Source organism: Podarcis filfolensis, assembly GCF_964270895.1.
Source record: "Podarcis filfolensis genome assembly, chromosome: 17".
Taxonomy (NCBI): Eukaryota; Metazoa; Chordata; class Lepidosauria; order Squamata; family Lacertidae; genus Podarcis; species Podarcis filfolensis.
Genome location: NC_139621.1, coordinates 9,342,349 through 9,355,930, shown reverse-complemented (window position 1 = coordinate 9,355,930; position 13,582 = coordinate 9,342,349). Strand labels below are relative to the sequence as shown.

Genomic DNA, 13,582 nt, shown 5'->3' with positions numbered 1-13,582 from the left:
AAGTGAGTGGCGCAGAGGCTTTGCTTGGGAAAGATGCTAGAAGGGAGGGAGTGGAAGGGAGATGCAAAGGAGCCACACAGAAGCATAAGGTTGAAAAAGGGGACAGAACTAATGAGTAAAAGAGGCAGGAGGTTGCACTACCACCGGGGAGGGAGAGCGGTGGGCAGGGGATGCTTTGCAAGACGGATCCATCGACTCTTCCCCTCTTTTCACATGCTCAGAAGTGACAAGGGCTTCTGTAAATATTTAAAACATCCATCAGGGAATTGAGTCAGCAGAAGAACTGGATGCCCCCCAAGCCCCCCAAGGTGGAAAAAATGACACCATCATTTCTTAATACCAACAGGCTGACATCAGCATCCCTGGCAGGTGGCGATTGGCCATGCTGTCTGGCCAATGGAAGGACTCCCCCTTGGGCAGGAGGAGGGGGAGAGCCAGAGAGCCAAGAGTTTTTAAAAGTTGCAGGGAAAGCAGCGCAGAGGCAGACACGCCGTGCACCAGGAAGGCACCAAAACACACACAGAGAGAGCAAACCGCGCAGAGGACAGCACGTGTGCAACATGTCTGCGACACACTTCATCAGGGGCCCAGCCTATGGCATGTCAGCTGAAGTCAAGAATAAGGTAAGGACATCTGCAATGCCTGGTTTGGAGCGGTGTGTATGTGTGTGTCCTAGCACTGAGAGCTGTGAGGTTCTTCTTAATCTAATGGAGTGGGACTTCTGCCTGTTGCATTACAAATCTAATAACATCAGCACTGCGCAGGACAGCAGGGCATTTTGTTTCATGGCACCTACTCAGAGAAGGGAATAGGGAGGATGCGACTACATGTCCAAGTAGGAAGGCAAAGGCAAAGAGGAAAACCATGCAAGGCTTCAGGAAACAGGCTGTGCGAGGTTTGGGAATGGACTAGCAGAAAACCTAATTTGCTTTTAAGATGGCAACTCTGTTTTGTTTCTGTTCTCGGGATTTTTGTTTGATGAGGTCTGTTGTCTTTTCTTTAATCCCCCCAAATGGACATGGGGGTGGGGGGAAACAAATGCTCTGAAATAGTGGTAATAATTAATTAATTACAGGCTCTAAGCAAACTCAAATGATGACCTCTGGGACAATCCTGTTACCTGCAGAGGGTGGGATAAGTACCACAGATGATGGGCAATGGAGATCCATCCATTGCCAGGATGAACAATTCAGGCATCAAAGAACCTCTCTTTCGTGTAGCACATTTCAAACCTTCAAAGTGCTTCACGCTCCCTCAGACTCTGCAGTCCTGGCAACAGCCCTGCTTATTAGGGCAGTACAATATTCCCCACGCTGAAGATGGAGGTGTTGAGGCAAGGAGAACAGCTGTTTGCCTATGGTTGCCTACTGTGTTTGTGACTGAAGTGAGATTTGAAGCAGCCACAGCCCTACTCACATTCTTAGCTGCTTCACTGCCTTCTTAAAGAACATATGGGCTAGCTAGCAGTGGGGAACTTTTGGTCCTCCAGATGTTACTGAACTCCAACTCCCATCATCCCTGGCCTTTGGGCATGCTTGTTGGGGCTGATGGGAGTTGTAGTTCAGCAAACATCTAGAGGGCCAAAGTTTTCACACACCTGTGAAAGTGCGTGAAAGAAAGAAAGTGTGTGTGTGTGAAAGAAAGAGATTAGGACAGCTAAGATCAGCATACCGGTAATTAACAACCTTAGATCATGGTTGTTTTTTTCCTTATGAGGAAGATCACTGCTCTACCCATTTTACAGATATGAAAGTGTTGGTAAGATAAAGACATTCACAGTCAAACGGGAATTTTTCACGCAAAGGTTTTGAGTCTTTCTCATGCCTGGTTGTTGTTCACACAGAAGAGAAGCACTTGGAACCTGAGTTTTTGCTGCTACATGTCTGTTTGGAAACAAGTCCCATTGAATTAAATGAGGTCTGTTTCCAGGTAAATGGGAATAGGATTGTAGCCTACGTTTCACATCTGAAAATGCCCACTCCACTCCCCCGGTCTGGCACCATCTAAACCACTCATGACAAAAGCCTATCACAGCAGCCATGCTGGGAAGAACGTACAGGAACACCTTCTCCAGAGGTCCCTCTTTACCAATGACAGTTTGTAGATTTTGGAACCTGCCTTTGACAAAACACTTTTTCCATTTTCTCTCCTTGCGGGGTGGGTGGGACTTAATCCAAAATAAAGAAATGAAATTGTTAAAAATTAACAACCATATTGTAAAACACACTGAAGTTAAAATACTAAAGCAGATTAAAATCACCTCAGCTTTCTAAGCACCAGGGGAGGCTTGTCTAAACAAGAGTGTTTTTAGCAGGTGCCGAAAACTGTACAGTGGTACCTCAGGTTAAGTACTTAATTCGTTCTGGAGGTCCGTTCTTAACCTGAAACTGTTCTTAACCTGAAGCACCACTTTAGCTAATGGGGCCTCCCGCTGCTGCCGCGCCGCTGGAGCACGATTTCTGTTCTTATCCTGAAGCAAAGTTCTTAACCCGAGGTACTATTTCTGGGTTAGCGGAGTCTGTAACCTGAAGCGTATGTAACCCGAGGTACCACTGTACAGTGAAGATGCCTGCTTGATCACAATAGGTAGGGAGTTCCAAACTGCCACACTAAATGCCCGAGTCCTTACAAATGCGGAAAATGGGTATTATGTGGCACCTTCAGTAGTGCCAATTCATATGACGAAAGAGAGGTTTTTATGGCTGGTTTACTTTGGGCTTGTGATGCCTGCTGCTCCTCACCCTTAATGTATCATTAAGGCCCCTTCCCCACAAATATTCTGTCTGAGGGCCTGGATCAGACCAGTTAATGCTTGGGGAGGGGATTCTCTTCCAACCACGGCATCCTGCGTGTTTTAGGCCTGTCAGAGACCAGGAGGTTCCGCCTGAGACACGCGGTTCTGCCATACTGTGAGCTGACCAGAAGGTGGTCACAGAGCTATTATTATTATTATTATTATTATTATTATTATTATTATTATTAGCCATCCATCGGATGGGGTTTCCCCAGCCACTCTGGGCGGCTTCCAGCAAAATATTAAAAACACAACAAAAACATCTATCCTTAGAAACTTCCCTATACAGAGCTGTCTTTAGATGTCTTCTAAAAGTTGTGCAGTTATTCATCTCCTTGACATCTAATGGGAGGGCGTTCCACAGGGTGGGAGCCACTACCAAGAAGGCCCTCTGCCTGGTTCCCTGAAACTTTGCTTCTCGCAGTGAGGAAACTGCCAGAAGGACCACGGAGCTGGACCTCAGTGTCCAGGCTGAAAGATGGGGGCGGATACGCTCCTCAGGGTATAGACTTGAGATGTGTTAGCCGTCGGGAGGTTGGCTCTTCTCCAGAGGCGCAAAGAGGCAGCCACTTCAGGTGACAGGCCTAGGGTACCACTAAGAGGGACAAAATGGGGAACAGGCCATATTGGGCCACTGCTTTCGTTGGGTGCTTTAACTGTGGTTTTTTAAAGAAGGTCATGGAGGCATGTTTGATTAAAAGAAGGGAACTGGGAAGGGGGCTTGTGGGTTTTGAGAGGGCCCCCCACTCGTTCTTCATAATTCAAGCTCTTCATGATGCACAATCCAGCAGGAGGTTCTCCTGTGCAAGGTTAGCAAAACTGAACGCACACAGTGTCTGTTCATTTTAAGAAGGCTTATGCAGAAGCACTTTCCACTGGATTGTGCCCCTGCCCTATGTTAATCAGTGGGGAGGGGGGTGCCATTCAGATTTTACATCTCAGTCATCAAAATGCTACAAGTTAGAAAGTATGGACGCTGGTACTCTCAAAGATTAACTCAAGAAGTCAAGGCATCGGCTGGAAAAGGAGAAGAGGATAACTGTCCAGTGGTACCTCGGGTTACATACGCTTCAGGTTACATAAACTTCAGGTTACAGACTCCGCTAACCCAGAAATAGTACCTTGGGTTAAGAACTTTGCTTCAGGATAAGAACAGAAATCGGGCTCCGGCGGCACGGCGGCAGCAGGAGGCCCCATTAGCTAAAGTGGTGCTTCAGGTTAAGAACAGTTTCAGGTTAAGAACGGATCTCCGGAACGAATTAAGTACTTAACCTGAGGTACCACTGTATTGCGACATGGCCATCCTTTTCTTACACATGCAGCGGACCATCATTCACAATGGCACTCGCACCTGACACTTTGGAGCAACGTTTTCCCATAAGGAACCTGTGTTTGGAGGGTGGTTTGGGTGGGAAGGTAGTAGGGTTGGGTGTGGAGGTTGTTATTCCATGTTATTTTTTTAAAAAAATCAATAAAATACATTTAAAAATAGGACATCTCTGTCCCTAGCAGAGGCAGCTGTGTCATGGCTTGGCAAGGATTGTACTACCTGCTAATCAGTGAAGTGGATTGGCTCTCTGCTCACCACGGGCCTTTCAATATCCTACAGCTTTAGGGGTGCTGCTTTATGTATGGAATCTTCCTTTTACTCCCATAAGCTTAGCTCGTTTCTTGTTTCTGGCTGTGTTAAAGACCGTTAGGCTTAGGGCCAGGCCAGATTTCCAACAGGGAATTTTTAAGGGGCACCCGTCCGTGAGATACAAATGGTGCCTTTGCAAGTTTGAGGCGCTGTTTTGTGACTCAAGAATTGCCTCCTAGCACCCTCCTAGTTTGCATGCAAAGGATCCCAGGTTCAGACCCTGGCGTCTCCAGGTAGGGCTGTGAAAGACTCCTGTCTGAAAATGCAGGATCACTGCCGGTGCCAGGCTAGATGGACTGATGCGTTTAAGGGAGCTTCATATTTTCCTGAAATGTCTGGGGCTAAGCCCCGATTGATTAGAGAATATAGACCTTCCTACCCATTCACTTTCTCTCCTTGCACCCTCCATCTTCCAGGGCTCACCAGAGCACTCTGGCTCCAGCAAAAGGCCGGTCTCTCTCCCCCCCCCCCTTCCCTCCACAGCTAAATTCTTCAGCTACCGTCTTGGACTGCACTTTGCACTCTGCCGCAGAAGTCTGGGCAGCAGCAGACTCACCATATATGGTCAGTTTTGGGGTTTCTTCGTAGGCTGGTTCTATATAAGGCATAGTTTGGCAGGGTGTGCATCTGGCGAGCGGCAGGATGTCTGCCCTGAGACCCCAGGTGAGGGAGACCACCACGACTGCCATAAACACGCTCCCCAACAAACACATTCCTCAGGCAGACGGATCTCCTCCACAGCCACCAGAATCGAAAGTTCTTTTGGAACAGTGAGGATTGTGATACAAGAACAAACTTCCCTGCAGGATGGGAGTTACCTGTTAAGGAGAAGTTGGGAGACAGGCTGTCCAGGATTTGGCAGGCAAGCTCCTGCAAACCATCAGCGGTTTCCTACAAAAAGATAGAGTTACAGTTCCTCTGTCCTAGCAGAGGGACAACAGAAAGAGCCACAGTTTGTCAAATAGTAGGCAGGGAACACAGTTACCATTTGCTGGAAAGCCATGGATGAGAAAACAAAGCTCTTGACTGTTGGGAAGTAAGCATTTTCAGCACAGTACCTCCCTCTAGTGAGACAATTGGCATCCTAAGCATGCGTTGTGCATCTTCCAAGTGATATGGGGAGTCTGCAAACAAAGCTTTGAGTTGCACAGAACTCTTCCAGCAGAATGGTGCAGAGAGCAAACTTGGTTACAAAAGCAAATATTTTTAGTTTTCTCCAACTTAAATAGGAACTCTTGCAGTATGGGTGGGAACTAGATGTGGGGAGAGTTGATCTAGTTTTGTAAACAAGATGGGGGGGGGGGGACACCTGGCTTGCCACTAGTACAAGTGAAAAGGATCTAGGTGTCTTGGTAGACCACAGAGCTTAGTGTGATGAGTCAACAGTGTGATGCAGTAGCACAAAAAGCTATTTCTATTCTAGGCTGCACCAACAGACGTATAGCGTCCAGAGTGAAGGAAATAATAGTACCTCTCTATTTTGCCTTTGTCAGACCACATCTGGAGTACTGAGTCCAGTTCTGGGCACCACAGTTTAAGAAGGGTATTAACAAGCTGGAATGTGTGCAGAGAAGGGCGACCAAGATGATGAAGGGTCTGGAAGCCAAGCCTTATGAGGAATGGTTGAGGGAGTTGGGTATGTTTAGCCTAGAAAAGAAGAGACTGAGAGGAGAGGCTAGGACCTGAACAAAGTGAGTAGCCTTCCCAGTAGGATATCAGACAGGGGATCCTCGTGATTCTTATTTTGGGGGTGCAATTGGTGATTGCACAGAGAGCACCTGTGTTGGAATGTGAGCATAGGATTGCTGGGGAGTACAGAGTAGTTCTGGTGCTCAGGTGGAAAGCAAGAAACCTCTATCTGCCAGGGACGTAAGAGTTGTACCCACATTCCTCCCTTAAGGAGATAGGGAAGAATGTTTCATTTTGCATAGAGAGACGCCATAGGAAGCTACTCTTCAAACCAGAGAGCCAGAACAAGGTGGTGTCTTCACGACCAGTGTGAAGAACCCAGTATCATTGGAATAAACATTAGATTAATGATATGCTAAGAAAGTTAGAATAGGGGTTCTACCCTGGCCAAACTGGCAACCTAAAATGGGACATATTTACTGAGGAACATCCGCAGATTGGAATCCCTGTCTTCTGTCCCACCAGACCCAATTCACTAGAAGCACAAAACTTACCTTCTTTGCCCATATTGCAAGCTCATCTTGCCTGCTCTCATACCCTCATGCTCTCATGTCCTCATAACACAGTACACCCATTTAACTGGGCGTGGTGTGTCCCTGGGAAACACAAGGCTTGAGAGCTACCATGGCACCCTGTCTGGGAAGCACGGAGAAACTTTTTCCAAGGCAAAATTCACATTGCTCTGGGCATGACAAACTACAGCTATTTGCTTGTTTCTGTGAAGCTGTGCACAGAGATTGTCCCATCCTGCTTTGCCTTCTTGTGTTGGAAGCAGTGATGAACACACAGAGTAATCCGTGACAGTGGATTCCTGTAAAGACAGTGTCCCATGAACATCACATGATAGCTTCAGATTTTTAAGCACAAAAGGAAAGAGCCAGAAAGTTCCACAAGCTTTTGTCTCCACTTCTTCAAATGCAGCTCCACAAGCACAAAGCCTACAAACTAGTCCATTACTTTTCATATTCTTTTAAATGTGTATGTGTGTGTGTGTTTGACAGAAAGCAAATATGGTTTCCGCAGGGAGGGTACTGGATTCGACCCAGAGTGCCTTAGGACCCAAACTTTGCTCTGCTATGAAGTTTATTACTGAGTGACCTTGAACCAGTCAGTCAGTTTCTCTCAGCCTAACCCACCTCACAGGGTTGTTGTAAAGATAAAATACGGAATAGGGATAAAATATGGAAACCACATGCAGTAATTTCCTCAGAGGAAGGAATAAGATACAGATATGACAAATGGCTTCAACTTTTTTAAACGGGTATTTTTTTTGCTAGAGTTTTAGTCATAAGAAAACGGGAAACTAGAATAGCACGCTTGCAAAGAGATTCTTAACTGCCATATAGAATTAAACATGCAAATTACTGTTCTGTGTTATGCTATATATATATACACTGTTCTGGGTGATATGTACTGCAGCTGTGTCAGCTCATATTTAGGCAGCCTTTCTGGTAAGCTTTCTGTGGTCCCAAATAAAAAATTTCTCAGTGTTCCCTCTGAAATCCATAACAGTGGATAATAAGCAACAACACATCCACAAGGGAATGTGGGGGAAAAGGGATGAAAAGACAAGCGGAAAAAAAGGACAAATGAGGAAACGACAGAAAAGGCCCCGTACTCTTGCATCTTATGCTTAGCTCTCACTGAAGTGGTAAAAATCCAGCAGCTGCTATAATGAAGGCTGGTTAAGGCAACTTCTGATTGCAAATTAATGCAAGTACCGTATCTTTTGCACCATAACACTCACTTTTTTCCTCCTAGAAAGTAAGGGGAAATGTCTGTGCGTCTTATGGAGGGAATGCCTACGGGTGGCATGCCTACGGATTTTCCTCCTTAAAAACTACGTGCGTGTTATGGTCGGGTGTGTGTTATAGAGCGAAAAATGCGGTATTTCCCTTCACTCGTGTGCATTCCTGCTTCTGCTGTGTTGTCAGTACCAGGTCTGATGGTTGCATCCAAGTTATGTAGTCCAAGCACTTGCTTCAAAGTTTCCTGGACAGACGTGGGCCTGGCTAGCGAATATAGTACAGAGCCGAGCAATCAAAATATTTCCAAAGAGTTCCTGTTAGAATCCTAGCCCATTCTCATCAGAACCGATAAGCATGCCGCAAACCAGCTCAAATTAATCAGACTGCAAAGAAGCAGAAACTGAGAAAAGAACCTTCTAAGCCAGGGGGTCAGCAGACTTTTTCAGCAGGGGGCCGGTCCACTGTTCCTCAGACCTGGTGGGGGGCCAGACTATATTTTTTTTGGGGGGGGGGATGAACGAGTTCCTATGCCCCACAAATAACCCAGAGATGCATTTTAAATAAAAGCACACATTCTACTCATGTAAAAACACGCTGATTCCTGGACCGTCCGCGGGCCGGATTTAGAAGGCGATTGGGCCGGATCCTGCCCCCAGGCCTTAGTTTGCCTAAGGTAAAGGTAAAGGTACACCTGCCCGTATGGGCCAGTCGTGTCCGACTCTAGGGTTGTGCGCTCATCTCACTTAAGAGGCCGGGAGCCAACGCTGTCCGGAGACACTTCCGGGTCACGTGGCCAGCGTGCCGAAGCTGCTCTGGCGAGCCAGCACCAGCGCAGCACACGGAAACGCCGTTTACCTTCCCGCTATAAAGCGGCACCTATTTATCTACTTGCACTTAGGGGTGCTTTCGAACTGCTAGGTGGGCAGGAGCTGGGACCGAAAGACGGGAGCTCACCCCGCCATGGGGATTCGAACCGCCAATCATACGATCTACAAGTCCTAGGCACTGAGGTTTTACCCACAGCACCACCCACGTCCCTACCTGTGTTCTAAGCATCTATTACATGTGCAGCTCAAGTAAGCCACCCTAACCATACAAGACTGGCTGCTCAGTGTAATTTTTCCTCTTTTCTTCCCTTAGCTCTGGGATGTCGGCATGGGCGTAGCCAGGATTTTTGTTGGGGGGGGGAGCAGGCCTTTTTTGGGGTGGGGGCAGAATCTCAGTTAGCTATGGATTTTTATTGAGGTGGGGCCGCTGCCTATTCTGGCCAACCTTGGGCTATGCCCATGGGCGTAGGGGTGAAATTAGACTTTATTTCAGCTTCCACTGAAATAAAGATCCAGTTTGCCCCTCTGCATGTGCATTAGTGTACACACACAGGTTGCGAGCCTCAATGATGCCCCTCTGGAGGCTTCACGCAGGGCAAAAACCTCAGTTTCCCCCTCCTGTAGCAATGGCGCTGCTGTGATGCTCCTAAGTTCCTATGACAGAAAAATCTGATCACCTCTCTAAACAAAGGACATAATGTGCTTTGTCCCATTAGCTTTCAGTTAGTGCCCAAACTGATTGGCAGCAGTTCCAGACTATTATAATTTTCACTATTTTGGGGTGGGATTCAATCACCCACTGGAAAATTCAGGTTGGCGCTTTTACCCAACAAACGTGCTTCTCTAAAAGACTGGACTGTTTGTAATAAGGAAAGTGACAGGAAAGTGTGAGTAACACTTGCTTTGATGCAACACTGTCTAGCCTCTTTGCTAGCATATCAACCTGAATGCTCACTAAATGGCCAACATTGCCTAACCTCCCTGCAAACATGTCTGAGTCAATGCTCAGTAAACAGGTCACACGAAAGCACCCTTAGCCTCTTGAAAGTTGCTAGTACCTTCAAGGACACGGGTGGTGCTGTGGTCTAAACCACTGAGCCTCTTGGGCTTGCCGATCAGAAGGTTGGCGGTTCGAATCCCCACGACGGGGTGAGCTCCTGTTGCTGTGTCCCAGCTCCTGCCAACCTAGCAGTTTGAAAGTATGCCAATGCAAGTAGATAAATAGGTACCACTGCGGCGGGAAGGTAAACAGTGTTTCCATGCACTCTGGCACTTGTCACGGTTCATGCACCAGAAGCTGTTTAGTCATGCTGGCCACGTGACCTGGAAAGCTGTCTGTGGACAAACGCCAGCTCCCTCGGCCTGAAAGCGAGATGAGCGCCACAACCCCATAGTTGCCTTTGACTGGACTTAACCGTCCAGGGGTCCTTTACCTTTTACCTTAGCACCTTCAAATACCAGAAGAGATTTTTGGTTCATTAACAATATTTTATTCTCCTTCACCTCTGACCTCTTGCAACTGCAGCACATCAGAAAACCATAGATTTCAAGGGACTAAAGAGGCCAGATAATGCAGAGGGAGAACTTGGTTGAAGTACACTAACACACACCACTGATCAATCTATGTGCAGGGATAGACCAAACAGTCTCTGGCGTGGAAAGTTTTTGACCCCCCCTGGCATTTGTTCAACTTTGGAACAAGTTAACCTTGTTCACACGTGATGCTGGCCATAAACTATGGTTAGATAAATGAGCTGTCATGGAGTGGCTGGATGCAGAGGAGCAGTGGGAGACACCAGCTAGGGTACCCTCAGGGGAGCCTCCAGTGGTAGAAGGCTCAGTGCCAGGGGAGTAGTGGTGGGACGACAGTGAGTGGTCAGAGGGAGAAGAGGGAGCAGAATGGGAGGAGGAGGTGTCAGAAGCTGAAGAGATAACAGGGTTTAGTGAGCAGGAAGAGGCTGTGGCAGAAGGCAGTCCAGAATTGGAGGCAGAAGCAGAGTGGGAGGGGGGAGTGTCAAGAGGCAGAGGGGAGACAGGCTGCTGAAGAAGCCAAGGAATCTCCCCCTTCTGCTATGACTAGCTCCCCTCCTGCTTGGTCTCCCAGAACATGGAGAGGATGAAGAGGGAGGAGCAAAGAGAGACAAGACAACAGATCCTTAGGGAGAAGAGGGAGCAGACTGGGAGGAGGTGGTGTCGGAAGCTGAAGAAGTAACAGGGTATGGTGAGCAGGAAGACTCTGTGGCAGAGAACAGTTCAGAATCAGAGGCAGATGCAGAGGCTGGAGAGGACAAGGCCCAAGAGGCAAAGATGAGACAAGTAGCTGAAGAAGCCAGGGAGTCTCCCCGCCCCACTGCTGCGATAAGCTTGCCTTTCCGCTGGTCTCCCAGAGGTCCTTCCCAAAGACAGACAAGGTGGATAAATCTAAGGTTGCTTGGGAAGGTCCCGGGAAAGGATGAGACTTAGGGAGCAGTGGGAAGACGGGGACCTTCGGTCCTTGCAACTGCTTCGTTAGGGCAAGACCTACTAGGAAGGGGTGTTTCTTTGAATAAAGGGTTAACTTCAATATCTGTATGTTTTATGATGGGCACTGCCCCACCAACTTCAGCCTGCTCTCTGCCAGCTCCCATCTGCCTCCTTTCTCACTTGGAACTGGTCCAAGGGATGACAACTACCTGTCGGCTTCTCCTCCTTAGTCTCAAGTGTTTTCCGGGTATCAAGAGAGGAGGATGGGGGCAAGACTAGAATTAGTTGGCTCTGCCTACTATTGCGCACCAAGCCCAATGGAGCACCAGACACCACTAGCTGTTCTAATGTGGGCTGTGCATTCACTAACCTCATGATCATAGGATAGGGTTGACATCTTTCAAAATGTGAAAAGTTTTTGAGCAAAATTTGGCAAAAATGACACTGCCGACCTGGGTTGCCATATGTCCGGATTTCCCCCGGACATTTTTCCGATTTCTGCCCGGACACTGCTTCCAACTGCAGTATTCAAGGTGTGTCCAGGAAATTCTGGACATATTGCAACCCTATAGTAGGAGCCAACTCCTAGGTGGATGGGCATTGGCATTCAAATGGTGTGTGTGCCCTGTGTCATGTGATCAATCACGTGAGGCAGGGCTTACCTGGGCCCCCCAATATTTTATTCCAGTTGGCACCCCTGCTCATGGTGTTCACTTATTTTTATGGTATCAATATCACAATTACTCGTGCACACATCAGTCTGTTGAAAGGACATGGAGGCTTTAAGTTTCCCCACAAATTGTAATTTAAGAAAACCCAGTGTCCACACAATGCTGGTCATGCAGTTCAGTACGGACAACATTACAAATGACAATACATTGTTGGTACTCCTTGTTCCAGCTATTAAGTAGCTCGTTGAGTGCATCCTGGCAGCTACCTGGGTTACCTGCCATTACGTCAGAACGCTACCTATGTGATATAGCTTGAAGAACACTACAGTCTCATCTGTGCCTACAGAACAAAGAACTCCTGCTGACTCACACAAGTGAGTCAGTTAAGCCACTTCTCACGGGCGGAAAAATCAGAATGCTTGGCAATGCTTTTTAACCTTTTTTCTTATTTGTTTTGCAAACAGCTAGCTGTAGGGTTTTAAGCTGCGTACAGCGGGGGAAGCAGTAACCAAAATGGTCAGACATGATGCTTTAGAGTTCCAAACCAAATATGAAAACAGTGTTCAGAAGAGCTCAGTGAAGGGGCTTATCAATATTGGGAAAGGTTCCCCCCCCCAAAAAAACCCCACACACCTCACTTGCATTATTTTAGGCACTGGTTGCAAACATAACAATCAGCTTGCGGCTTTTGAGTTATGTTTCAGTAAGGCTTAGCCCCCAAGAAGATAAAACAAATAAATAGGGAATCTTAACATCACTTCTAACACTTAGTGTTTAGCCAAATGTCCACACAAAAGTCCTGCTCAGCCCACTATGTCTTTGAAACATGCCAGCAGAGGGATAAATCCTTGTGGATCTGGGACGGACGCATCCCCCATTTTTCTCCCAAGTTTGGTGAATTCCTCCTAGAGGGGACACAGCCTGTTTGGGTTGGCAGAGCTCCCTGGCACTAGCTGAAGGTATGAGGCTGCCTCACGTCCAGAGAGAGGGCCCAAGGAATGCTTTCTCTCTCAGCTGCAGCCTGGGTTGCCAAGTACCAAGAATGGAGAGGAGCAATGCTATCAGAGTACCTCTGAGATCCAACGCAGGAAGTCCGTTTACAAAGCTGAGCAGCCTGCTTGCCATGAATGCAGAAGCTGCTCCTGTGGCCCACCCTACGTCACTACTGAACTACAGCTCCCATAATCCTTGACCATTGGCCATGCTGTCTGGGGCTGATGGGAGTTGGAAACATCTGAAGGTCCACTTTCGTTTGTCACCCTTGGTCTAGATGCTCAGACTCCTAATGGCAAAGGCATGGTTCTGGGACCAAGGTTGAGGGCATGGAATCAGTAGTACCTCTGGTTTATAAATTCCTTTCTGGATACATCGCCAGGAGATTAGGCTGACATTCCAGCCCTGATCTCTCTGTTAAATTCTTCCTCTGACTCACTGCATGTCCTCAAAAGTCTTTCTCTTCTCACTCTCTCAGACCGCATTCTTGTTCACCTTTTAACTAATCACATTGGATTCTACCACCAAAGGAGCTACTTTACATCTGATCTGCTCTGGACTTTAATCGTTTTCATTTGCTCCCTAATGAATTAGTTCTGTTCATGGTGTTAATAAGAATTCTAAGGTCATAAATAAAATGAATGTGCATAAGCAATGCTATCTTGCTAGAAAAAGAGGTGCTGGAACTCACCATGGTGGAATCTACACAAATATTTTAAAAATGCTGTGGAAATACTTTTTAAAAAAAAAACATTTTG

General features: G+C 47.2%; 1 protein-coding gene across 1 annotated transcript in view; it reads left to right on the top strand.

Moving 5' to 3' along the window:
- Positions 1–459: 459 nt before the first annotated feature.
- The window catches only part of CNN1 (calponin 1), a 38,264-nt gene continuing 25,141 nt past the window's right edge, over positions 460–13,582 (top strand). The window contains exon 1 of the mRNA XM_083593753.1: positions 460–623. Within this exon, the coding sequence (XP_083449879.1) occupies positions 561–623 (63 nt within the window). The 5' untranslated portion in view covers positions 460–560. The remainder of the gene's footprint in view (positions 624–13,582) is intronic.